The sequence below is a fragment of the Haliaeetus leucocephalus genome, unplaced genomic scaffold, assembly GCF_000737465.1.
Source record: "Haliaeetus leucocephalus isolate CR32 unplaced genomic scaffold, Haliaeetus_leucocephalus-4.0 Scaffold656, whole genome shotgun sequence".
NCBI classification, from domain to species: domain Eukaryota; kingdom Metazoa; phylum Chordata; class Aves; order Accipitriformes; family Accipitridae; genus Haliaeetus; species Haliaeetus leucocephalus.
In genome coordinates this window covers 13,230,126-13,255,253 of record NW_010973092.1, presented here as the reverse complement: position 1 = coordinate 13,255,253, position 25,128 = coordinate 13,230,126, and the positions used below count along the sequence as shown (strand labels likewise).

The 25,128-nt window shown below is 40.5% G+C and overlaps 1 protein-coding gene across 1 annotated transcript; it reads left to right on the top strand.

Moving 5' to 3' along the window:
* The first annotated feature begins 282 nt into the window (after positions 1 to 282).
* Positions 283 to 25,128, top strand: CCNJL (cyclin J-like). The gene is made up of 6 exons (XM_010579248.1): positions 283 to 373; positions 1,403 to 1,482; positions 11,036 to 11,246; positions 21,366 to 21,665; positions 22,499 to 22,658; positions 23,700 to 25,128. The coding sequence occupies exons 1-6, from the start codon at positions 283 to 285 to the stop codon at positions 24,145 to 24,147; spliced, it is 1,290 nt and encodes a 429-aa protein (XP_010577550.1). The 3' UTR covers positions 24,148 to 25,128.

Genomic DNA, 25,128 nt, shown 5'->3' with positions numbered 1-25,128 from the left:
GTCCCACTTTGTTCTCCCCCTCGTCCCCCTCGCTCTGCCCTCCGCGCTTTGCTCCCCGGCAGAACCGCCCGGGCACCGGCCCGCGGCTGCGGCTCGGCGGTGGCAAATCTCGCCTTCGGCAGGTCCCCCCGCAGCGGGTTCGCACGGAGCCCCTGCCGGGGCTCTGTTCGAAACCAAACCTGTGAAAGCTGCTACCCAAAAGTACCCGCTTGCAACTTTTCGGTGGCTTTAACTTAGCCGGGGTGTTGACGACTCGTTGCGTTAAATGCTAAGAGGGTGCTGATGGTGACCCGCAAAAAGCAGCGTATCGTAGGATCTGGAGGAACAGCGTTGCTGCTCTTCCAACAGATCAATGCTCCAGTTCGAGGAAAAGGTAGGAGGACCCTGTTCCCTGGCAGACTGTAGAGGAGCTGAGAGATGTACGGACGTGGCTTGTAGTGGCTCTTCTAGAAGTTGTGTATCGTTTACTCATGGATTGGAAAACCAGTAAGATGTCCTGCAATAAGCCAAACAGTCCGGTCGCTGTTTGATGAACTGGCGTACTTGTACAGAGAGCCGGTAGAACTAAGGCTGTTGGTTTACTTTTCACGTTTCCTTAGGTAGACTCCCAACTTCAGAGAGGCTCTAAACGTGGTTAGTTGGGTAACATGAGAGAGAGCCCTCAGCAAATACTGACTGACTACCTGCACTTGACACAGCTTTTAAGTTACTAAAGTTATGGCTAGTAAAAGTTAGTGCTTTGGACATTCGGTTCCCTTTGTTTTCTTTACAGGCATTTAGCAATAAATTGTGTCAGGTGAGTTAATGGGGGTTGGTTTGTTCTCGTGTCCTCCAGCTGAGGCAGGTCTTCCTGGCAGGGGGGAGGAATAACTGAGAGAATCCAATTGACAGGGTGTTAAAAGGTTGGGGGGAAGCTTTGTTTTTTGGTTGTTTTGGGGTTGGTTTTTTGTAGTGTATCCACTACCTCTTAATCAACTATTTCATTCTTCAGCCTGCTTTCTGGATGCATCTGATGATTCCAGATTGCTAAAACAACTTATTTGTATATATGGATAATAACCTAGGCCAGCTGAAATGACAAGAATTTTTGAATTCAAGGAACCTGCAAAGAGGGAGAAGGGTCTCTGGGCTGTTCTGCTGCTTCTGCTCTGAGGAAGGTCTACAACTCTTACTGTGTGGACAATTCTAATCCTAATTCTACCCACCTTGTAAGGACGTCTTTTCTTTTTGAATGAAGTACTACATGAGAATCCAGAGTGCAAATATATCAAGCAAAAATAATCTCAGCCCCTGAAACTTCTTTGGTTCACTTTCTGTGATATTTTTTTTTCTCCCTGAAGTAATACGCTGCAGAAACAACTCTTAAGTATATTGCCAAGGTTTGCTTTTTTGATGTCTGAAGTGTCAGAATTTACTGTAGAAGGTTGTGAAACCCCTCAAAAGGATCCTTCAGCACAGCTTGGGAAGATAAGTCGTTTTGAGGTACTGAAGTCAGTTTTGTGAGCATGGACCAGTTTTAGGGATGCCTATGGCCATTGCATAGAACAAAATAAGCCTCAGTAGTGACATCCTCACTAGAGTATTAGTGTCTTAGTGCGTTATTAGTGTACTAGCATGTTAATACTGGAATACAGAAAATTCAGGCAATGGTACCCTTAAGCCTAAATGACCTCTCTGATTTAAGGTACTTGCTGAGGAGTCCTAGTCTGGAACGGTGTGTGTCTCTGATCTTGGGTAAGAATAAACACGCCTTAGCTTTAGCGTGTAAATCTGACAGGAAAGTTACTTAAAGATGCTTGTCAAGGAAGTTGAAATGCATGTTGCAGGCTAGCCCACTTTTTTTGAAGAACACACTTAAACTCTGAGTTTAAAGTGAGGAATAAAATGCCCCTTTAAAATAACATAACTTTTCCTAAAACAACTGAAGGATCATTAGAAACACTTTTTTTTTTTTCCCCCCAAAAATAATTGAGACACATTAATGTAGGACATGTATGCCCTAGGTTTTATGTTAACAACTGGAAAAATATTATGCCATCCCTCCCATCCCCCCAGTTGGCTTTGGAAATTCTTCTTAACCTCATTGAAAGTTAGTGTCCTTTGTGACAGATGTTGTGTATAGTATCTGATGGATATGTTCTGCATGAGAGCAGATACTGAATGCGTGTGGTATACCTGGCTTCTAATTCAGAGAGGGCTGAAAGATGCTGTGAGGCTTTGTGACTTCTCAAAGGCTCTAGCTCAATGCGGAGGAAATTAATAGCCCCTGAATTGTCTGACTAGTAAAATATCTGCTGTGATTATTGGGATGTAGTATTCAGCTTAGCGGGACTGTATTGTGTTAGTTACTGAGCGTGCTGACCTAGTGGAGCAAAATGCTTAAATTCCAAAAGTGCTACACACATCCTTTGACTTTAAATGAAAGGTTAAAGTGTATCCCTGGATTAGGCCAGAACATTAACCTGTTGCAAGACTGAGCCAGGAAGGAAAATAAAAATTGGAGCATACTGTGTGTGTTTGTGCTAGAAGAGCCTAACACACACCAAGCTGAAAAAGGTGCTGTCTGTATGCATTGATATTTTCTGGTACTTCTACAGTGGCCCTGTGTAAATGTTAATGGAAAGGTGCCGGTTGTGCCTGGCAGCTGACTTCCATATCAAAAATCAGAGACCTCTGGACGTGGGACTACTGCAACATCTGTGCAAAACTCTTCTGTCTGCTTCAGTAGCCCTGAATATGCCACAAGTGTGGAAAGCTGAGTAACAAGTCAGTGTTGGCGTAGTTTGTTTGTTTGTTGTTTAAAGTTGAGGAAATACTTTGCTTTAGAAGGCAGTCTTGAGTGTCCCAGAAATAAGTGATGTCTGTTTGCCGTTCCTCCCCCATTTTTGTGCTTATGTTGGGCTGTTTCCTTCCAGGATATGTTCATTTCCTGCAATTAATAAGAATTACTAGATCTGCCTGCATTTCCCTCTTTATTTATCTCTTGCATAGCTTCTCAGAGTAGGGCCAAATTTTACAGGACTTGTTCCTTGCGAATTTAAAAGGTTAATAATTGTAACTTGATCTTTTTAAAGGCAGTCCAAATTACTGTCTGCAGTTACTTTCAGCCAGGTGAGGAGAGCTGATCCTCTTTCTGCTGAAGGCAAACAGTGCTTTGCTGTTAAGTGGTAAAATGTCTGAGCGATTTCCTCTAGGTAAAAGCTCCTCCACACCTGACTCCCAGCTCTTCTTGGTTTAAAGATCTTAATGAGGAAATGCTGTTTACCATCACGGTGTGTTTCATTCTATTTTGACGTGCAACATTTCCCTTTGCTTTGTCCATGGTGTCAGTCTGGACTGCAGTCTCTGAAGCAGGAGTGTAACCTATACAGGGTTTGTTGTATTCTTCACTGGTGTGAAGTATGGTGTTGTATTCTTCACTGGTCTTTGAGTACTGTCACCATAAATGCATTTCTTGCAGTTTTAAATCATCCTGTTAGAAGTAGTACAGGATCCTGTTATTAACTTTTTTCAGTAAAAGCTTTGGTAGAAACACAACCTCTTCCTCTTCTCCCTGCACCTGGCGTATGTCCCTGTATGTATTTTCTGTAGTTGTGCCAAAGCATCTGGTTTACTTGACCTGTTGGTAGTGTGAAGGTCTTGATGTAACGGGTACTGTTTTATCTTTTAGCCTGTAAGTACGCTCTTGTCCTTGTTATTTTAAAAACTGGTTGTCCCTTCAATGCTTAATTAAATGGTAAGTTTGATATGTTCAGATCTGCCTGGCACAGCCTGAAACGCAGATTGGTGCAGACTAGACAGTACCACTCTGAAGAGAGGGAAGGCATTAGAGCGTTGTGTAGATGCTGCTTCTGGGTTTTTCTTTTTAAAACAAAATCTAGATGAGAACTTCAGCGGTCCTGGATACCTGTGGACATGCAAAAGGTTTTGTGCTCTTTTCCATGCTGTTTAATAGAGAGGCTAAAACATGAACCTTTCACTCTGATGCATCTTTCCAGTTTGAATCAGCTGTAAAAGAAAGTAAGTGTAACAGCCATTGAGGTGTATTAATATAATTTTTTTTATCCAAGACTGGCAGCCCAGCAACAAAAGTATAATCTGTTCACTTAACAGAAAACACACACACAAAAAACCTAGCTTTTGAAAATCAGCAGCAATGCATTACTGGTTGCTAGCTGTAACTTGCTTATGTTATAGATGGCAGCATGTGCATGAAGCTGAAAGGAACAGGTGTCCTAATAAAGTACATGGTTATTCATGATCTCTCTTCTTTTTTTCTTAAAGTTGGAATTTCTATCTTCACACTCCTTTCTCTGATCCTTCTCAGACTAGCTGCTGAACTTCTGAATACTTTGAAGAGTGTAAGAAGGACTTAATGAAAAGCTTGATAAAATACCACAGTGGAACATGTGAAGTAATGGGTTTTCAGGCACAATACTAGTTCAACTTTCCTGCAAATTTCAAATGCCTAGGACTGTTGTGAGGATGCTGAAGGGTGGAGTGGGTTCAAGCACAAAAAGCTTTTATGTACAGTTGAAATACTGTTTTGGTCTGCCACAGGTTTTGTATGTGACATCTCAGTAGTATGCCTGAAGCTTAAGTGTCTACACTAAGCTCAGATCTCAAGGAATGGAGTCTGTGTTTACCTGTAGATATCTTGGAAGACAGAACTGGGTGGTAGGGGAGATGCATGAAGAGCACAGAATATAGTCTGAGATGGCCTTTAATCTAGGTAAAAGGGGGAAAACTATTGAAGGCTCTTTGAAAGAGTAAGTGAAACAACCCAGTGTAAGCCAAAGTCATTGAGTAGGTTGGAACTTGAGGTTCTGTTTTACGTGGCCAGGGTTCTGGTCCTTTGTGGGAGATGCACTTGAATTTGCTGCTCCTTTGGAGTGTGTAGGAACAGTGGTAACACAGAAGAAAATCTTAATTTATGGTGTTTCACTCATGCATCAGTGGAATGTATCATAAATCTGTAAGGGTAGCTGCGGGCAGCACTGATCTAGGCAGTGTAATGAGTGTGTTTAAGCTGTTGCTCTGTCTATCTGATTGGTTACTGTTGAATGAGAGGGGGAAAATAAAAGATATATTGCCCATGTACCCTTCCTTGTTAGAAAATCTCTGGATTTTAAATTTTCACTGGAAATAATGAGAGGAACTAACTGACATCCTTCTTGAAATGTGTTTCTGTCAGGTTTGTCTCTTACTCCCACATACTGAATCCAGACGCCGTGCAAGACTGGCGCTTCTCCTAAAATCTGATTAAGACTTGTCTAAAATGGCTGAAGGTTGCTTAAATAATGGGAAATGCCGTAACTTTCAGGACTCTGAGAGATATGGTTATGGCAGGGCTGAACAGAGGAGTAATAACTCATGCAGTGAATCCTAGACTCTGTTACTGCCGTATCTTCTAGCAGGTATAATCATAGGTGTCTCCGTGTTATAAGACAGCACAGCTTGTGCTTGCACACATGAAGTGAGTGTGGCTGTTTCAGAGACTTTCACCATGGCATTTCTGCTCTGCGAGGAAACACATCCTGCTGGCCATACCCGAAGAGCACTGCCCTGTTAGTTATCTTTGCCCTTCCCCTTGAGTTTGCATGGCCAACTTGAAGATTAGTAAAAGCTAAATGCATCAGCTGTACTCAACTATCAGTCTGTTCACAAACACACTAACTCTTAACCTTTCTGACGACTAATTAAATGGCAGTCAGCTGCCTAAGCATAGAAATGCTTACAAGCAAGTTTTGTATGAGTAATTTTGTTACTGGAAGGCATAGTGCTGCAGTCTGTGCAGAGGCAGAAGGATTGTTCCTGTGGGGGAGAGAGAATAGCATGACATTAGTAGCAGAATTGAATTGGTAGCATGCTACCTAGTCTGCAGCAAAGGAGCATGCAGAGTGCTCTGAATTTTCAGGCTGCTATTAAAAAATAGCATAGTCTAAATTTTTCTTTGTATATCACCTTCTTGCCCGCATAAATAATGAATTATAGAGGAGTTAGTTTTCAATGGGTTCTCATGTGCGGTGCAATAATTATATCTAAGAGATCAGTTTGGCACCTTTCTTCCAAAGCTGGAAAACTGGTTAGAACACAAAACAGGAAGGAGGTTGTCTCTTTCAAAGAACAACTGTTAATAGCCTGCTAGATAAGCTTTCTCTTTATTTTTCATCTACAGGCATTTCTTTTTCCTGTTCTAATGCCAACAACTTTGCATTATCTGTTATTCTTACTATAGGAATTCTTAAGGGTCTGGTGGAAGTCACATACATGCTCTTTTTCCAGAACATGCAACATACAGAGAGCAAAACGATTGCCAAAGTTACCATGGTTTTTACTAGGTTTTTTTATTAATTTGGGTGCCTTATATTGACACCACACAAATGGTGTCTTGGGTTTATATACTTTTCCCCTGGATTAATAAGAATCATGGAGAACTTGTCGAAACTTAAGTTATACTTCACTGGGTATCTTTGTTCATCAGCTGGAACCTTTTTTTCAGATTTTGAGTTAGGATCAGTGGTGAACATCTGTGAGCTGTGGTAGCAGGGGCCATACACTGGATTCTGTTTACATATCCAGAAAGAGAAGTAGATAATAAGATTAAAAAAGAATAATAATGAGAGGTGTATGAAGTTCATACTAGTAAATGAAGCTTGTGTCTGTGTAGGGGAGTATTGCAACAGCTGTTTCTAGATGAATAGGCTTTACTGTTGCCAAGTAGCTCTGGTTCAGGTGCTTCATTTTGCTCCAGAAATGAGAAGGTGATTTACCTGGCTCTTCACAGGGTATGCAGCTCTCTGGAGATGCCCGTCTGCAGCAGCTGGATATCTTGCAGCTGAGACAGCTGGTGCTGAGAGGAGGAGAGCAGTAAGAAAGACCCGAGCTGTTGCAGGGAGTCAGGAGATGCTGCATGTTTGACCTGCGGCACAGAACAGATCCTAACCTAAGTCCAAGTGCTCTGAAACCAGATTCAGTTAACATCTCCCTGAATTTCAGAACCCGAGGCATATTTATTACAGCATTTCATTTTCCTTGTCAAAAAGCCTGTGAGTTGTTCTAAAATACCTTGATGAATTCCACTTCTGTTCCAAGAACTGATCGTTATTAGTGTGACTTATTACCATAACGTCACATCACTTGCTAACTTTTCTACTGCTAACTTTTTTTTCTCCTGGCTGCTTGTCAGTTCATTACTGGCTTTATAACAGTGGGAGAACAGTTTTACTGAAAAGAAATTGGACAGAAGAAATGTATGCATGGAATTTCTTGCCATGTTGAAAACCAAACCATCTGATGTGGTACTCTGATGAAGATAAGTGCTGGGTAGACTGGCTTGTACCAGCTGCTGCTTTAAGGGAGCTGGAGGAAGTGATCCTGTTAAGTTTTCTTCCTCTCCACCTTAATTGCTGTTTGGCTGATTAGTTCAAATGGCCAGTGAACGCCTAGCCTTCACGTGGCTACTCAAAAGCTTTAGTTTAAGTCTTGTTGCCTAGCGTCAGCTTTAGGTATGGATTCTGAAGTGCATTTGCTCAGCCCAGTTACAAAACCATCCAAACCAGACAAAATCTTGTCTCCTGAGCTCAGGTACTGACTGGTGCCAGCTGAAGTGCTCAGGTGATGGGCTGTGTCTCTGCAGTGAACGAATGGCTCATGTCTGGAGCCTGGCTGTCTTTCAGATGTGATTGCTGAGGAAGATTTGTCGTCCAACACCACTTAAAAATGTTTACACTGATTCCCTTCTTTTGGAAGGTCAGGTCTTGAAGCTGGTAGGAGGTGGCAGCCTAAAAATTGTCTTCACCCTTAACACTGGCTCTCAGTCCAAGCCTTACTTTTCAGGTTCTGAGATTAAGCGGTGATCCCTTTAAAGTCTGTGCTGTGACTTTCTGGATGCTTTTTGTGGAGAGACACCGATCAATATGTTGAGCAAAGCTTGTTAAGTAATTTCCAAGACACCTGTGAGCCTTTTATGTGCTGCTGCTTTTAGCATTTCAATGTAGCAATTGCTCGGTAGCCCAAAGCAAAGTTGTTGAAGTAGATACAGATGAACGGGTCAAAGATAAGCAGAAGCAGCACATGAAAGGGCAATTCCAGCAGACAGCAGGACTCCTAGTTTCTTCTGTGTTCCTTTAGTGGAGATAGAAGAAAAATTAAGCAATGGAAACGATTTATTTTATTCTTGGTCCCCCAAAGTTAAGTTTTTTCCATATAGTTGTATTTGCTGATCCTGCATCACTGTGCCCAAAGCAGCAAAGGCATTTTTTTGAATTCAAAGGAGTAATTTTTTTTTTCCTTGACGAACTTATGCTAAAGAACCCTGTGGGGGGTTGATGGTACCAACAGTGTTGGTAACCCTAAGCCTGCTATTCAGCTCTTGCATTGTTAAACTATGTACCCCTCGCTTTCCTTTAAAAGAAAATCTCATCATTTAAGACTGATCTGTCAGTGTAAAAGCAGCCCTACTGAACTACTTATTAGCTGCTTCTTGCTATGTGGTGCAGGGCCAGGCTCTTCCCTATACACAGATAATTACCCTGGATCAATTAATACCTAGGAACTTGATCTTGTAAGAAACCCCAGCACGTGGCTGTGTTCCTCCTAACATTAATCCTGAAGTTGAACCTTCTCTGTGCTGCCAAGTCTCGTTACACGGAAGCCCACGTGGGTGTGTTTGGGGAACAGCATGAGAACGCTTCTCACTTACGCCCTTTACTAGCAACCGATTTCCAATAAATAAATAAAAAAAAAAACCCGAAGAAAGCAGATGGCTTACAGGGGAGTAAATGTCTGTGTTAAACCAGTAGCAGAATAATCCTATTGGCTTAAATTCAGTGCTTTGACTGGTCTTCGAATTTTCTAGCGCAGTGGGCTGAATAGGGGTAGTTCTGGCTTCTGAGCATCTGAGGTTCAGATGCAAATCTCCAGATCTCACCTTTCATTCTGAGCCTCTAAAGCTCACCCACTGAACTGTAACATTTGGACTTGTCGGATTTTTTGACTAGATGTATATAACTGGAGTTACTGTTTATTTCTTGCCTTTGTTGTTATGGTCTAAAAAGCAAATTTCACATTAAATATGTATCCTGACCTCAGAGTATACAGTATAATTTTGCTGGGAGACTTAGCTCCCAGGAAACAGGAAGCACATTTCAAAAAATAAAACTTGAAGCTCCTACCAGCCACCTAGAAGAATAAAATATTTCAGAGGTAGAATTGCCACCTGATCTTATGATAGCTTGGGCTTTGTATAGACATATTTAAAAAAATGCAGTTATTTAAACTGATGTAAGCACTGAGCTCGAAACCATTTCTGCCAGAACATTCATGTTACAGGTACGCTATGAATTCCTGCTCTGAACCAGTGTATGTCAGTTGTACCGACGGATTGAAATCTCTGTACATGAGGCAATCGAAAAATCAAATTTATGGGGCTTTTCTGGGTATAAAACAATCAGGGGAACATGTTCCATTGTCTCCCTGCTTTGTAAATTGTTACTGGTGGGCGATTTCTTTATAATCCCCCAGTGAAGGCTGTCCCAGGTTTCAAAGGGCTGTTTGCCTGTCCACAGCATGTGCCTGTTTGGTCCGGAATGTGTTTTTTTCACTGACTTTCTTTAAAAAGGCCTGGGAAGCAATCATCCGTAACAGCACTCCGCTTGCTGTCTTTGTAAGCTGCTTCTCGTTCTGGAGCCTCCCTGGTTTCCAGTTATGTGTGCCCCTCTGAGCCTCATTGTGTAGCTATTTTTTCCTTGATAAGTTGAACCTCCTTGTGGAATGTCCCCTTCCAGGGGATGAAAGGAGTGTGGGCAACCACTGTGCTGCCTGTGCAAGGTGGTGCCTCTTACTTGTGTAAATGGGGTAGCCAGTGCAGGTACTTCCTCTCAACACTTTTTTTTTTTTTTTTAAAAGTCATGATTGATTTAGTAAAATTACCTGCTATGTAGTGCTTTGTATGCCACGCGTCTATCTTGCAGCACTGTACTACTGCTAATTTATTTTCAAATATATGTAATGCAAAAATGCTGTATTACCTTGACAAATTACTGAGAGAGATACTTTGCTGAAACGGTATTTTTCTAATCCATGCCTATCAACGGGTATTCAGCGCGTTTTAATTAAAGTCTGGCCACGGTAATTGCATTAGTATATGACCATGTCTAAAGTGAGAAAGTGTCAACTTTTAAGCGGTATTAGCTTGTTGCAGGTATTCCCAAGGATCTTCGCTCCTTCCCTTAACCTACCCTTTGCATAGTGGCTACAAACCTGTGTGTAAAAACCCTTGCAGGTGAAGACCTAGCATAGGTAGACCAAAACCTTATATAATTCTCCCTTTAAAATGAAAATTCTTACATTACATGTGAAATACAGTCTGTCAGTTCAATAATTAACTTTTGTAATACTCAGGTTACTACAGAACATACTGGAATTTGCTATGATTAGAAAAGTCTAATCATTCTCCCGTTGTTGGTTTGTTTTTTCTTGTTAATGCCTACTTTTGTTTCTTGCTGCAGCCATGCACCATGTGATTATTTTTTTAATATGTTTAAGGTAGATGTTAGTTATTCTAAAGACCTATGCATTTTTTGGCACAGGATGTAGTAACTTGGGCAACTGAAGAAGGGGCAATATCAGAGAAACGTATCTTGACCTTCTTGCCTATGAAACTCTGTTAAAACCTTACTTAACAGTCCGATCTGGGTGAAAAAAATTAAAAAGGAGTCCTTCAGGAACAATTTTAATGGCTGAGAAGTTTGGTGTTCTGTAGAAAGCAACAGCAAGTTGTTCTCGGGTTAAACTGTAATTTAGTGTTTGACTATGTGTTTAATGCTTGTGAGGAAAGTGCGTGGATGACCGAAGTATTAGAAGTTAACTGTCAAAACATACAGTAATCCAGCCCTGATTCCTGTGTCAATCATAGTGTTGTAGCTGCTAAGCATCTGCCATAGCAGGTGGTGGGTGTTGGTTTGGGATTCCAGACACTGAAATGGTATTTGTTTCAGTACCTCTCTTTCATCCCTTTTTTTTTTTCCCATAGGAACTTAAGTTGCCTATGTATAAGGCTCATTCGCCACAGATTGGGATGCGCAGATACTTCATTGATCTCTTGACTGTCCTCAGCAACCGTTGCAATCTCTGCCCCACGGCCCGGCATCTTGCTATCTATTTATTGGACCACTTTATGGATCGCTATGATATCACGGTCAAGCAACTGCACATCATTTCATTTGCCTGTCTTCTCCTAGCAAGTAAGTCAGCTGCTGTATATTAAGGCTTTTTTTTCTCAGCAGATGGTTGTTTTCCTTATATATCATGTGCTGTTTTCTCTATGTTGACAGTTTCCACCTACTTAGGATAAGGCCTAATGAAGTCCAAGTCAAGGCATAAAGCAGTCTGTTAATACGCTCTGCTCAACTGCATAGCTTGCACTACCCATTTATATGCTGGTGTTAATGAGCAGAGGAAGTTTTGGCAGCTGAAGCTGGGTCAGTGGATGGGGACAGTAAAGATCAGGGGGTGATGGTGTGGGAAGAAAGTGGCAAGACTGGGAGAGGTTAGTTCCAAGGAAGAGTTGGTAGTAGGGAATGACATCTGTGTAACACGCAGCCTCTCCTGGAGATCTGTCCTTGGACAATCCGTGCCTCTGTTGTGATCGCTGGGCATAATCAGTTCCTTGTAAATCACAGGTTTCTTATACAGGGGCCAAAGGAAAATTTGCTTCTTGAGGCACTTAGTGGATGTGTTGATGATGCTGGAATGCATATTGCTTGTTTTGGGCTCCTACCAAATAGCTAGGCATTGCTGCGTAACAGTAAAGTTTCGGTATTGGCATCCATTTAGCAAATGATCTTGAACATTTGTCATTAGTGCTATCTTGAAATCTTCTCTGCAGCCAGTGCTGTGCAAGTGGGGGAAGGCGAGACTGGTGGCTCAAGGAATTGCAGTCTACCCCTGCAGACTCTGTTTCTAGGTTACAGAGAAATTATCCTGCCATATGGGAGCCATGTAGAGCAATGCACTACTGTGGACAACAAAAGTTATGCAAACTTGAGCATTAATGGCTGAAAAGTGCAAGTAGTCATACTGGTTAAGGTAAAAAACACTATGGAGAGCCAGAAGCTACTGAGGGAAGAAGGTGATACTATATGTTTACCCCTCAGGACTTGGGATTGCTGCTGCTTTTCCTTGAATCTGCAGAGATAATAGTAAAATAATAAATAACCCCATGCACTTAGTATATTTAAGCATTGCTATCTATCCGACTCCAGTGAAGATGGTGAATTATGTGGAGCAGTTACTGGTTCATGTTGCAAAAAAGGCCAATATTAAAACTGGAACAAAGAAGAATGTAAATGGTTGCTGTAGGTGCAGTCTTAGAGCAGCTTAAGTGGCTCTCAGATATTGTAGTTCTGCTGACCTGAACTTTTCGTTAGCTCCTTCAGACCAGTAGATTGGCAGAAAACCACCCCAGCTGAGGAATTGTTTTCTTTATTTACCAGAGAGGTATTTTTCTGAGGGGTCAGACAAGCTTTGGGCTCATGCAATGGAGGGGAGAGGGGCTGGGGCTGTTTTGTAAATTGCTATGAAACTGTACCCTGAATTTCAAACACATCAGACTGAATGAAATACCAGCTTCAGGTAGCCTGGAGACTGATGCCTGCTCAGACGTGTACTCCTTCAGCTTTCAGACCATCTCTTTTTCTTTTTTTGGGTAACCTCATAACTACAAGATGCCTTGCAGCATTGCTAGTTTTTTGGGTTTGGTGGGTTTTTTTATTATTTTCCCAAGTGCATAGATGAATGTTACCTTCAGGAAGAGAGAATAGGATTTTCTTTAGATAAATCTGATACTTTCAGCTATACTCCTCCATTTTTCCCCAGCATAAAATTGATGCTTCAACAGTTCTTCTAATAACTTTTCATTTGGATTTAGAAGAAGAATTCATAGCTATAGGTTATGTTTCCAGTGCTATGCAGATAGGATGAAAATAGTATCCTCAAACTTTGTATGAATTGTCAGAGTTTGTACACTGGTAAAATCTTGGGCAGATGTTCACTATATCAGATTGGGAGAGCTGGACTGCTGACTTCTGTAGGTTTCAGGATTTAAAAAGAAGCAAAAAATCTTTCAAGATTTTCCTTATGTAAATGACTGAAGTAAATGCAACTTTAGGCCAACTCTATGCAACTGTGAAGCAAAAGGAAGTTCACAAACTGCCCTATGATAACACTAGAGGGAAATGTTTTGCAACTTCTGCCTGCTTAAAAAAAAAAAGGCAATTTGCTTAAAAGAGCAAGCCTAAGTCTAGTGGGTTAATGAGTGTGAGAATCTTTCTAAAATTAAGATTAGAGCAATGCAGTAGCATGTATACCTCCTGATCTGGAATTAAATCACCCCTTACAGGAAGGGGAAAAGGTCTGTTACCATAAAGGCAGCTGTCCTACCAACATGTAGAAACAAAACATTGAAAATTGAACTAAAGCAGCTTTGCACAAAATTAATGCCTAATTAATTTGTATAGATAAGGTTTAAAGCGCTAGGGCTCAGTCTGGAGACTTTTGGGAGCATAGTAAGCTCTGTTGTTTACTGTCTGGGCCATCTTAATGTGCAATAAGGGTATTCTTTTTTGGTATGTGTACTTCAAAGTGATGCAAGTCAGGAAAAGCCACTTTACAGTAAATGGGGATTCCTGTGTTTAGTTTGTTACTTTCAAAATTACATAAAATGGAAGAAAACTTGTACTATGTTTTTTTTTGTTGTTGTTGTTTTGTAGCAAAAGATTCTGAGTAAGTCAGAAGTATTGACCTGAAGTCACCTAGAAGGTTCTCATTGTAGTGAAGAAGAAGAAAACTAGTCCCTTGCCTGTTGTTGCAAATGCACTAATTAGAACTTCCCACAAGGCATTACTGTAGGAAGTTGCACAGTTTTTCAGCAGAGGATTGTGGCAAACATGCTCTTCAGGCTGTGTTGCAAGACACTTGTACTTCTAAAAAATTTTATACCTTCACCGTAGAGAGCAAAAAACCTAATTTTTTTTAAAGTAGTTGTGGTGTTTACATCATAACAAGATGAATGTTTAATGCAGACTGTCTTTCAATAATTGTTATAAGCACATGTTGAGAAACTCTGGGGTTTTCTTCCTGATTGTTTCCTTAGAGAAAGAGATTAAGGGTAGTGTACAGACCACAAGGAAGATGAGGTGTAGTTAGAGGCAAGATTACTTATTCCCACTTATGGTAAGTGTGGGTTTCTTGGGGGGTGGGAGGGGCATAATAGAGAAGCTTTTAGACACACAACTTTTGAAATGGAAGCAACAAACTTCTAAGCTAAATGCAAGTCAAGGACAATTTTTAAGCCTAGAGAAATTGTTGTAAACTTGTGTTTAGCTTTGAAGTTTGTTCCTTCTATCTCGGATCTAAAGGATCTCAAAAACTTGTCTCTCCTTTACCTATAAACATTGCCGTTGCTTATTTTCGATAGCATACAACAGCAGTGCTCTCATGATGGAGAACATAGCGTTTTGCTAGATGTCATTTAGTTAGCTGGAGCTAATTTCTCTTGCTGTTTTCTAGAAATGCACTTTGACTGGCTCATCAGTTTCTCCAGAGGGGGAAACCAAACTGGATGATGATAGTGCTTCCCACTTCAGTGGCAATTGTGAAAGAGATGAGGGAGTGAGAAAATAATACTGTTCCAAAAAAATTGCACTAGCAGCCAAGTAATGTTCAGCCTGGACTTGCGGCAGTTGAGAAGAATGTGGGTGTGTGTCCCTCAAATCATCCAGTTGTTCACTAGCCGGAAGATGTATGTTTCTTTGAAATATATGCACAGTGTGATAATTGGAGAAGGCCTCTGGAAATTCCTGCCAGATAGTTTAGCTCCTCAGAACAGCTATAAAAGCTTTGAAGTTTACTAACGTCATCAATGGTTGTTATTTCCCCTGAATCAGTTCTGAAAAAGAATGGTAAAAACTGTTCACAGTAATCTAAAGGTGAACTGAAAGCTATTGGGGGAGGGAAGGAAAAGCGGCTGGAAATGTTGATGTCACAGTTACTTTAGGAATGTATTTAGAATATTTAGTCTGTCTCTTTCACTTGCGTTAAGGGAACTTTATGATCTAAATCGGAATCATAAACTAAACATGTTTTTGTAATACAGAAAGACCTGGTCTACATGGATGTTTTGGCTAGGTACACAATTAGAAGACAGAGGACCTCCTTTTGATGTCCAGCTGTGGTAATACAAGAGATTGTAGGTTCCTGCTGCTGCAAGATCATTAGTGAAGTCCAGCGGTTTTAACTGCTCAAGATGATCCATCTGTCCCTTGCTTGAAGCAGACTAGTGATTGCTCAGGTTGACTGCTGTTAGGTCAGGGACATGCTGGCTTTTGGTCAGAAGTAACGCTGGGCATCTAGGACTGGTGGTCTTCAGGCAAGCCAGCTGCATCTAGAGCAGGATAGTTACCAGTGCACCTGCACAGAAGCCAGGATTGCTCTCTTTGCACCAGGCTCTGGATGGATGCTCACTTTGCAAACAGGTAAGTGGCTGAAAATGTTACTACTTTCCTTTTCTCCCAAAACATCCCAGTGCTTTGTGTAAACTTTGATTTTTCTCTAGACAAAATCAGCTGGCTTTCAGTAAGTGGATAGATCTAGTTTAACTAACATTTTGCCTGAAGGGAATTGAGGAACTTTCAGTTCATCTCACCTGGCAGGTGAGAAGGCAGCCCCTTGTAGAGGAGCACTGTTGAGCAGCAGCAGGTTGTAATGTTCTGCACTGCAATTCATTGGGCGATTTATTACAGAAAATGAATGTGATATTTTAAGGTGCTCTAGCCCTAAGTGCTCTGTTGGAAAAAGGGATTGTGTAAAGATATCCCATCTGCTTTAGTGCTACTTGGCTCAAATTGCCTGCTGAAAGCTGTGCAAACCAGCTGCCCCAAAGTAGGTGAGATGCACTGATGCAGTCCATTCAGATGGTCCAGCTGCAGGAGCAGTAAACTCTGGGGAGAGAGCGAGCACCTGGGCAGTAAGTCTTAAACTGCTGTGACTGTTTCTTCTGTGGGTTTTGTAACTGTGGTATACAGGGACTGAACTGTTATGGTGTATCAGTATAGTTAAAGCAGCGCAGCTTTTGCTTGTTGCTGTAAAATCCTAGCTGGGTCTTAAAAGCTGTTCCTTTCTTCCCTGAAGAGCTAACCCTCTTCAGCAGCACGTGCTTCAGTACCTGATAAAAGCAACATCTCTCTCAGCCATTCAGCGGCATTGAATGTTCCAGCAATTCTAGTTCTTATGGCCCCTCTTCTTCAAGAGGGTTCTGCTGCTATGGAGACATGATAACAGTTTTTAAATTTGAGTATTTTTTTTTTTTTAAGCAAAGCTAGCTTACTGTTCAGCACATCCAGTGCTGCATTGCTTCAGAGAGTACTTGGGTACTTCTTGTGGTTTTCCTGGCTTTACTTTGCCCAGCTCCTTCATCTGCCAGTGGATTCTCAGCAGCCGAGTTAAATCAGGACAATAAAGGAAATTAGAGCAAGAAAAGATGTCTGTGCTAAATGGGCTGAGTTTAGGGCATGGGTAATCCTTTATCACCTAATTCCCCATTGACTTCAAGGAGCTGTTGTCAGACATCAGGCAGCTTTTCTATTGGACTGTGCTTTGTGATCCATATTCTGTTTATTGTCTCACTGAGCAGGTAACTGTTCTGCTAAAGACAGCTGAACTACTTATTTTGAATAAAAGATAACAGTGGGTTGTCAGTCCAGCATATAGATTAGTGCAAAACTTAGTCTCTAGTCTTTTTTTTTTAATTACTTTTATTTCTCTGCTGCTGTAACATGTACAGAATATTTTCTTTAGTAATTAAACTTTACTAATAGTAAGGCATTAAAAACTCAGGTGCCTTGAACTAAGTGGTTTGTGTGTGTGCTAGGTATTGTACAGACAGATGAAAGACATTGCAGAAAAAGGAATTAAGCAGGCTATCTCTAAAATAGTCTGTCTCTTTCTTGCCTTGCTTAGAGGACAGTTAGAAGCCATGTTTCTATTGGAGGGCAGCATTGGGAGAGAATCTCAAAAGTTTGTTGTACCCCTGCAACAATGCAGGAGTAAAGGAAAGTAGTCCTTCAGCTGCGTAAGCAGCCAAATGTCTGTTCTTTATGCTAGGATAGATGGGCTTGACTGGTTTATCCTACTTTTGGATTGATTTTAATTGTTTATGGGACAAAAAGTACTTACACCTTAATGACTCTTTAAATTGGCAGTCCTTTTTGTTCCTTGGTCTTCTCAAGGACTCTGAAAATGTAATAAAACAAATTGCCTGCATGGTCTGCTTTTGTTTTGCTACCCATGAAAAACCCAAGGAAGATCATCTACCCAGCTGCCAGTAATCAGTCTCAACTGCATGCTGCATCGCTAGGTGTGACTCTTGCCTCCTACAGTGGAAAAATCAGTTCTTCAGGGTACATTTGACAGCAGCGATGCTTCTCTGAGACCTTTGGTTTTTCCTAGTGAAAAGCTGGCATGGATTGATAGGCTGTTTTGATAATGTGACAAATGTACTAATGACATGTACTCTTTGTAACTTAAGCCTGTTCCCCTTGACAACAGGACTTCGGCTTTCATTCATCAAAACAGAAGTGTGAATGTGAAACATAAAAAGCACTCACTTTTTTTTTTTTTTCTGGGGGAGCATCTGATTGTAGAATTCAGAGTGGGGCAGAACATGATCTAAAGTAACATGGAAAATCTTTGCATCATTAATTACAGTAATACTACACACTCTTAAAAATGTCCCATGCTGCCCCAGTCTATTTAGATTTTACAAAAAAAAGTTGGTCACAAATGTAAACCTAAATGTTCATCTTATTTTATTCATCCTATTGATGTCAGTAGGCTTCCTTGTATAAAAAATTGCAGCATCCATATACTACTTAAATTCAGCATTGCTTCAAAGGCTTATGATTCTGTTACCTCAAAACAAAACTATTTTTGAGGGCAATAGTGACAACTAAATGGTTTTATCAGTAACTGGAGCACAGAACACAATAGCAAACTTTTAATTTGAGGTGTCTACAGTGGCATTTCAAAAGCATGCAAATGACTTTTACACAATTCTCGTGAACTTCAAACTACAGACTCCAAGTGATAATGTAGCTGAAACAGCTTTGTTTTTCTTCCCAAACCCTGATGTTGATTAAACCAGTCAGTGTTACTTGTTTGGTCAATACCAGACTTCCAACTGTCTTGTCTGAGCCTTTAATATTCTTGCAGCAATTGTATTGGAGGTCCTGGTTCCCTCAGCACAAATATGCTGTGCATAGAATCTCAGTTTCTGGTGTAACTGAAGGAATAAAAAAAAGGAATAGTATATTCCGATATCTTTAAATTAGGAAAATTGGGGAACTGGAAAAGGACACACTGCATTTTAAAAACACCTTAAACTTGTTCTTTCCCAGTTTGCTTCTGATCAATTTCATCTGATGGAATGAACTAACTTCTGTTGTCTTCTCCAGATTTCAGTTTAAAAATAGGGAAGTGCTTGGTGAACTTGGAAGCAAAGTGCTTAGGTTGAGGTAGAATTGGGAAAGAAAATGTTATCAAGTTGCTTGTATGTTGCTTTGGAAAGTAGCTCATATTCAAATTTTACCGTTTATTTGAAGCAAAACTTCTGAGTTGATTTCTCTCCCTCCATTCCCAACTCAGTTTTGGAGCCTTTCTTCAACTTACTGAGCTACATTTATACTTGGTGTGTCCAATCTGCTGCAGTGGCTGCTCTTATCTAACATTAAAGCTAGGAACTAGTGTATTGGAAAGCAGAAGGGGGAAAATAATAAATAACTAGTAATCTAAATCACTAAATTTAGCTGTTGTAAGTTATTTTTAACTTTAAAAAAATAATTATCTTGGTCAAGTCAAATAGCTTTGCCCTATGTTGGTATGATACCTTCCCAACACTGCTGTGCTGGTAGTCTGCTCTTTAGACTATAGTCTGACCTTTTAAAATTTCCAAGGTTGAGTGGGAAGAAAGAAGGAACTGGACCTTTTGAAAGCCAGAATGACAGATCTTGCCCTTAGTTTCCTGGGCATGCAGTGGTTTCTCCTACTTCAGCTAGCATATTCCTTCAATTTCTGTATTGGGCTGTGACATCACCTTGGGGGGTAGGGGGGGTGGGGAACAAAGGGTTAACTTTTCTCTCAAATTTCATTTTTCTTAACCAGTTCTAAATTCAGGTGACAAGAAGATTCATGAACATGTGTACAGACTCCTGAATTTTAAGGGCTTTTTCACTGACAGTGTGCCCACAATCCTTTCCTGTTCTTCATATGATGGATGAATTTTGTTTTTCATGATTATGCTCTTTTATGGTGAGGTGGCTGCTATATTACTTTTAATGCATTTCATATCCATGATACCTGAACAGGCTCAAAGATGGAAAATCCATTTTTAAATGTGTTTAAAAGACATTTAAGCTGCTAATAGTACAGAAAATTGTCAGGTTTTTAATACGCTGGAGACACTGTGGATAGAATTGGTATCCTAAATGGATAGCAAGATCTTACTTCCTTTTGAAATAATTTTCTAGTGCAACACGCATTTTTATTGTTTTTAGATTTGGTAAGAATACTCCGAAGCCATATGATATCCTACTGTCTTGTCAATTGGTCTGTGTTGGTAAAGGAGGACTCTTACAGAGGCAATGGAAGGACAACTGAAGCAAGAATCAATTGTGGAATATATGCCCTCAAGAACAAAGAGGAAAAATAACTACAGAGTACTCTTTAAGTAGCTATGGATTTGGATTTTGCAGCAGGGATGTTCTTTAAGCTGTACTGGAAACATTACTGGTGATTGTTGCTAGCTCTTGAACAAGGAGTAGCTGGAAGATAGGTCATTTTTGGCTTGGTAAACCAACAGTGAATTTAAGAAGACTTGTTACTTTACTGCAAACTTAAGAAAACACTGTTGCTTTATTACTTGATAGATCTAATTCTGGGAATCAAATCTGATATTGGAAGTTTTTTATGAAAGAAGGGTGAATAGACTTGAGATTCTGTTTTTCTGTACAAAATGACAGCACATTGTAGCTACTGATGAAAATTGAGTCATTCTAGAGACTACTGCTTTTTCAGTAGGCTGGTAAATACAATTTAGAAAAAGGTGCAGCTTTGCTCAGCTATCTTGACTGTGAAAATGTATGCTCTCTTCTAACCCCATGGGAATTATTTACGTTAATCACTTGGTTACAGTGTACTTCTCCTAGCCTTTCGGTGACCTTAGCTAATGAGGCCCTCCAAGACAGGAAGGAACAAAGAGAAATTCTGAAGCAGCAAGGGCAAAGGTGGTGTTGCCCAAGGGTTTTTAATGTCTTCCTTTTTGTAGCATGTGCATTTAGCTTCCATACTGTCCTGGTTTCAGCTGGGACAGAGTTAATTGTCATCCTAGTAGCTGGTACAGTGCTGTGTTTTGAGTTCAGTATATGAAGAATGTTGATAACACTGATGTTTTCAGTTGTTGCTAAGTAGTGTTTAGACTAAGTCAAGGATTTTTCAGCTTCTCATGCCCAGCCAGCGAGAAAGCTGGAGGGGCACAAGAAGTTGGGATGGGACCCAGCCAGGGCAGCTGACCCAAAGTGGCCAACAGGGTATTCCAGACCATGTGACGTCACATCTAGTATAGAAACTGGGGGGAATGGGGGCGGGGGACAGTGGCTCGGGGACTAATGGGGTGTCGATTGGTGGCTGGTAAGCAATTGCACTGTGCATCATTTGTATATTCCAATCCTTTTATTATTACTTTTGCCATTTTATTAGTGTTCTCATTATTAGTTTCTTTTTTTTCTGTTCCATTAAACTGTTATTATCTAAACCCGTGAGTTTTACTTCTTTTCCCCAATTTTCTCCCCCATCCCACCGGGTGGAGGGGGGAGTGAGTGAGCGGCTGCGTCGTGCTTAGTTGCTGGCTGGGGGTAAACCATGACAAAGGAGCTTTTTTCCCCTCAATATTATATCTTCCTTTGCCATATTTTCCCCATACTGCTTGCTTTCTTCACACTTGACCGAATGCCCTTCAGAAAACCGCTTCCAGTTATTGTCAGAAAAACTATCTGTAATCCTAATGAGTTTATGGTCTGGGTTTTGGCATCAATACTATACAAACAATTAAACAAACAAACCCATAAGAAAGGATATAGGAATATGTTGACCAGTCTGTTGCTTCTTTGCTACTTGTGTCACTGTACTTCCTGTCCATCTTTAAAAAACACCTTTTAATCGTTAGACTTTCTGGTTTTGGGAGTGTTCTCTGTTGGCTTTTGGCCACTCAATTGTAATGATAAATCTTATCTGAAAACCATCTCTTCTGGCAGGTAAATTTGAAGAAAAAGAAGACAAAGTTCCAAAGCTGGAGCACGTAAATAACCTGGCATGCATGTGCAATGTGAATGTAGTATTGGACAAGAAAGATTTGCTTAGAATGGAAATGCTGGTTTTGGAAAACTTCAACTGGAACCTCTGTCTACCAACCCCAGCACACTACATTGACTACTACCTCTATGTGTCCATTGGTGAGAATGACCTTCACAACGGCTGGCCGATCACCTCACTGACTAAAACCAAAGATTTTCTGGAGAAATATGCGTATTATTTCCTTGATTTCTCAGTGCAAGGTAAGAGGCTTATTTCTGTGCTAGAATGATCTTCCATTTGGCAAAAGGCAAAAATCTGAAAGAGATAAGGGCTTTAAAGCTTGTCATAATATGGATTGCACAAAATTATCTGTGCAGAATGGATTCTCTTTGCAGTTATTTCAGATGGTAAATGGTACAGTGTTCCTTCCTTGCGCATAAGCCTCTTGTCTCTTTTCAGAAATCTGTAGATGAGATCAACTTTTTTCTTCAGCTTAGAACGCTAATTGGTGAGATTGTCAGAAATGGGGTCTAATTTTTGATCTGCCGTGGAGTATGAACTACTGTCAGTTGCAGACATGATATTATGCAGTTCAATGTCTGAATCTTTTTTAATGATATTTTTTAGAGAGTCCTGTGCTGCAAGACATGACATATTTAGAATGATGGGGCTTTTAATGATTTGGTTTGCAGCATCACTTCCAATATCTGCCTATGTGAGAGGCAGTGAACTGCAGCATCCTCATAAGCTAGGTTCAACACTAATGTAAGTATGTGTGTAATTGTCAATACCTAACTTTGCTTCAGGTGAGATCAGTCTACAAATTTCAGCATAGTCTATTTCATGGCTTTTTCTGAAATGAAAGAAACTACAGTGAAACCTTGATAGTAGTTATGAACAAGTGGTGCAGAAATCTTCAGGAAAGCTTGATCCAGTTTTGAGAGACTTTTTTCTGGTCATGAGTTAATACTCAGAGATGTGTGGAACAAAGTTGTAGATTTAATTTTGTCCTGTTTTGCCATGTATACACATAATAGGCTCACTGCAGTGATTAGTAAGAGTACAATTCTTGCTTTTTTTTTTTCTTTTGTAGATCACACTTTCCTCCATTTTCGTCCATCTCTGATTGCTGCAGCTTGTGTGTGCGCCTCACGTATCTGTATGCAGATTTCTCCTGCCTGGACAACACAGCTTGAATTGCTAACATGTTATTCCTGGGAACATCTTGCCCAATGCATCGAAATTATGTTCATGTAAGATCAGAAAGAAAGTAACCTGTTTGTCTCTTAGGAAGATGTTAATATTCCTTTTTTTTTAAGTAATTATTTAGCTAGAATTAAGATAGTACAATGTTACACCAGTAATCTCCATCTTCGGTTTGGGGAGAGTAATAAAAGGCAAAAATATCAGGTCACTTTATTAACTACTGTATTTTAACAACATTTGCAATGCAGAATGGAGTGCACAATTCAGTGTTCGTTATGTTTTCTTGTACTCATTGTCTATGTGATTGGATGGAAGCTTTTATGGATGGTGGTTGAAAGCTTTTTTCCCTTTGTTTTCTCATTGTACCTGCAATATACTTGCTGCAGAGAGACACCAGTGTATCTCTAACATCAAGAATACAGTAGGGAGACATTTCAGAACTATTCTTTGGGTTTTTTTTTCAGTAAAGGACATGACTGCAATGCATCAATCCTGGTCTGGTATGTGAGCACATACAGTCTAAATGGAAAATAAAAAAAGTTTAATAGAATGATTTAGGTTGGGAGTGATGGTGGGCCTTCTGAATTCCTACTTAAAGCAGGGCCAAATGAAGTTAAATCGGACTGCTTGGGGTGCTGTCTAGTCAAGTTTTGACTGTCTCCAAGGACGGAGACTTCCTAACCTCTCTGGCAGTGCTTCATCATTCTCATGATAATCAAAAGCATGAAAATATTTCTTCCTAATATCTAACAGGAATTTGCCTTGTTCCCTTATAGCTATGCATTTTAATACTCTGCAAGTACCTACACAGAGTGTTTCAAAATGTCTTTGTGTTGTGGACTTAAGGTTCCAAGATAACCAGCCCATCAGTAAAAATATACTTGTGATGCAAAATGATCCATAAACCTGATGTTAGTGTGCGAAGATCGCAGCAGGATAATTATAAATTAATTGTGGAAAGCAGCTGAGGATTACCACATACTGCTAGAGCCAAAAAGCTGATGATGTAGCCGGACTGGTGAAAACTTCGAGACACATGCAAGCTCTGTGAACTCTCTTTGATAAATCTTACTTATATTTTTTTTCAGATATTATGAGAATGACATCAAAGAAGCCAGTAACCTAAAAAAGCAAGTAACAATTCAACATCAAGAACAGGAAGCAGTGGAAAATCTGAGCCATCAAGCTACTACTCAAGTTCTCTTCCAGCAATCTAGTTATCACCCTTTAGCCCAGCATTCAGCTACACTTTCCCAGTTCCAGTCGCCAGTGCAAGATTTGTGCTCTGCTTATCGTGACTCCTTACAGGCCCACAGGCCCAGTGGTCTGCTTGCTGGGAGCGCTGACAGCTCACTGCACCCCTATGCAGCTCTTCAGGCCAGCCTTCGGCCATCTGCCCAGACTCTGCCCATCCAAACGCCCATTGCTGTGCAGGTAGCGTTAGGAACAGAGCCCAGACACTGCATTTCCACGGCTTATGGCAGTAGTTACTTCAGTGGTCATCACTCATATACAGCTGGGTGTTTTGATGGATAAATATTAACAGAAGAAAAAGGTGAACAGAAGCTGAAGAAGAGACCCTGTATGTGATACAAGATGTGTATCTGAAGGAACAGTAATCCTTATGACTCATTCAGAGGACATCGATCTGGATCCACCGATCACTGGAACCTGGGTGCCTTTCTGCCGAGGGCTGTACCTTTGGCTCTTAATGAGAGAGAGAAACACCAATCCATTAATACACCTCATTCAATGCCACTTTGAGAGGCATCTGCATAGAAACCCTGTGGAGGTTACTTCCTTCTAGTCTTCAGTTAGTGACTTGTCAGAGTTGGCTGAAAGCTTGTGTTGAAGAGTTATTTCAGGCTGGAGCATTTGTTGAATTTCTGGCCAAGTAGCAATGTACCTAGAGATGATGGAAAACACGGAGTGCTCTCCGTCTCTCCCAGTGACATGTCACTTGAACAGTGGCAGCTTACACTACTGGAAGCTTCTACTAAAATATACTGAAATTGGTATCAGTTAAATGCGAACTTAGTTTATGCAGAAATCTATGTGTAGGACACTTTCCGTTTTCTTTGAGCAGGAGTGATAGTTCAAGAGTAAGACTTCAGAATAAAAGGAAAAAAAGAAAAATGGGCCAGAAGACTATCAAGCATTTTTGACTTAAAATTCTCTTGGAATCTAAATGTGCTGCTGCTGAACGGAACATCACTCTGCCTTCAAGTATTTTAGAAACAAAACCAAAACCTTAAATCATCTCTTGGATCTTTAACGTTCTGCTGTTTTTGAGACTGGAGATTATTGTTAATAAAACTCTTCATGAGCTTTATCAGGGATTTACTGTTACTTGAAGAAATCCTCTTGGAAAAACTCTTGAAAGGTTCATTGCCTTCAGTTATTTCATCTTTTGAGCTCAATGACTTGTGGCAGTAGTTCAGGCTCAGGACAGAGGAACTGGTGTTAATGGGGGCAGAGATGGGGAACTGGTTAACGTTACTGTGAAATTAGAGTTTG

Excerpts from the sequence above, each read along its gene's own strand:
- CCNJL (XM_010579248.1), top strand. The coding sequence starts at position 283 with ATGGTGACCCGCAAAAAGCAGCGTATCGTAGGATCTGGAGGAACAGCG. Across the intron at positions 11,247-21,365 it reads TGCCTGTCTTCTCCTAGCAA|GTAAATTTGAAGAAAAAGAA; the intron begins GTAAGTCAGCTG and ends CTCTTCTGGCAG. Across the intron at positions 21,666-22,498 it reads CCTTGATTTCTCAGTGCAAG|ATCACACTTTCCTCCATTTT; the intron begins GTAAGAGGCTTA and ends TTTCTTTTGTAG.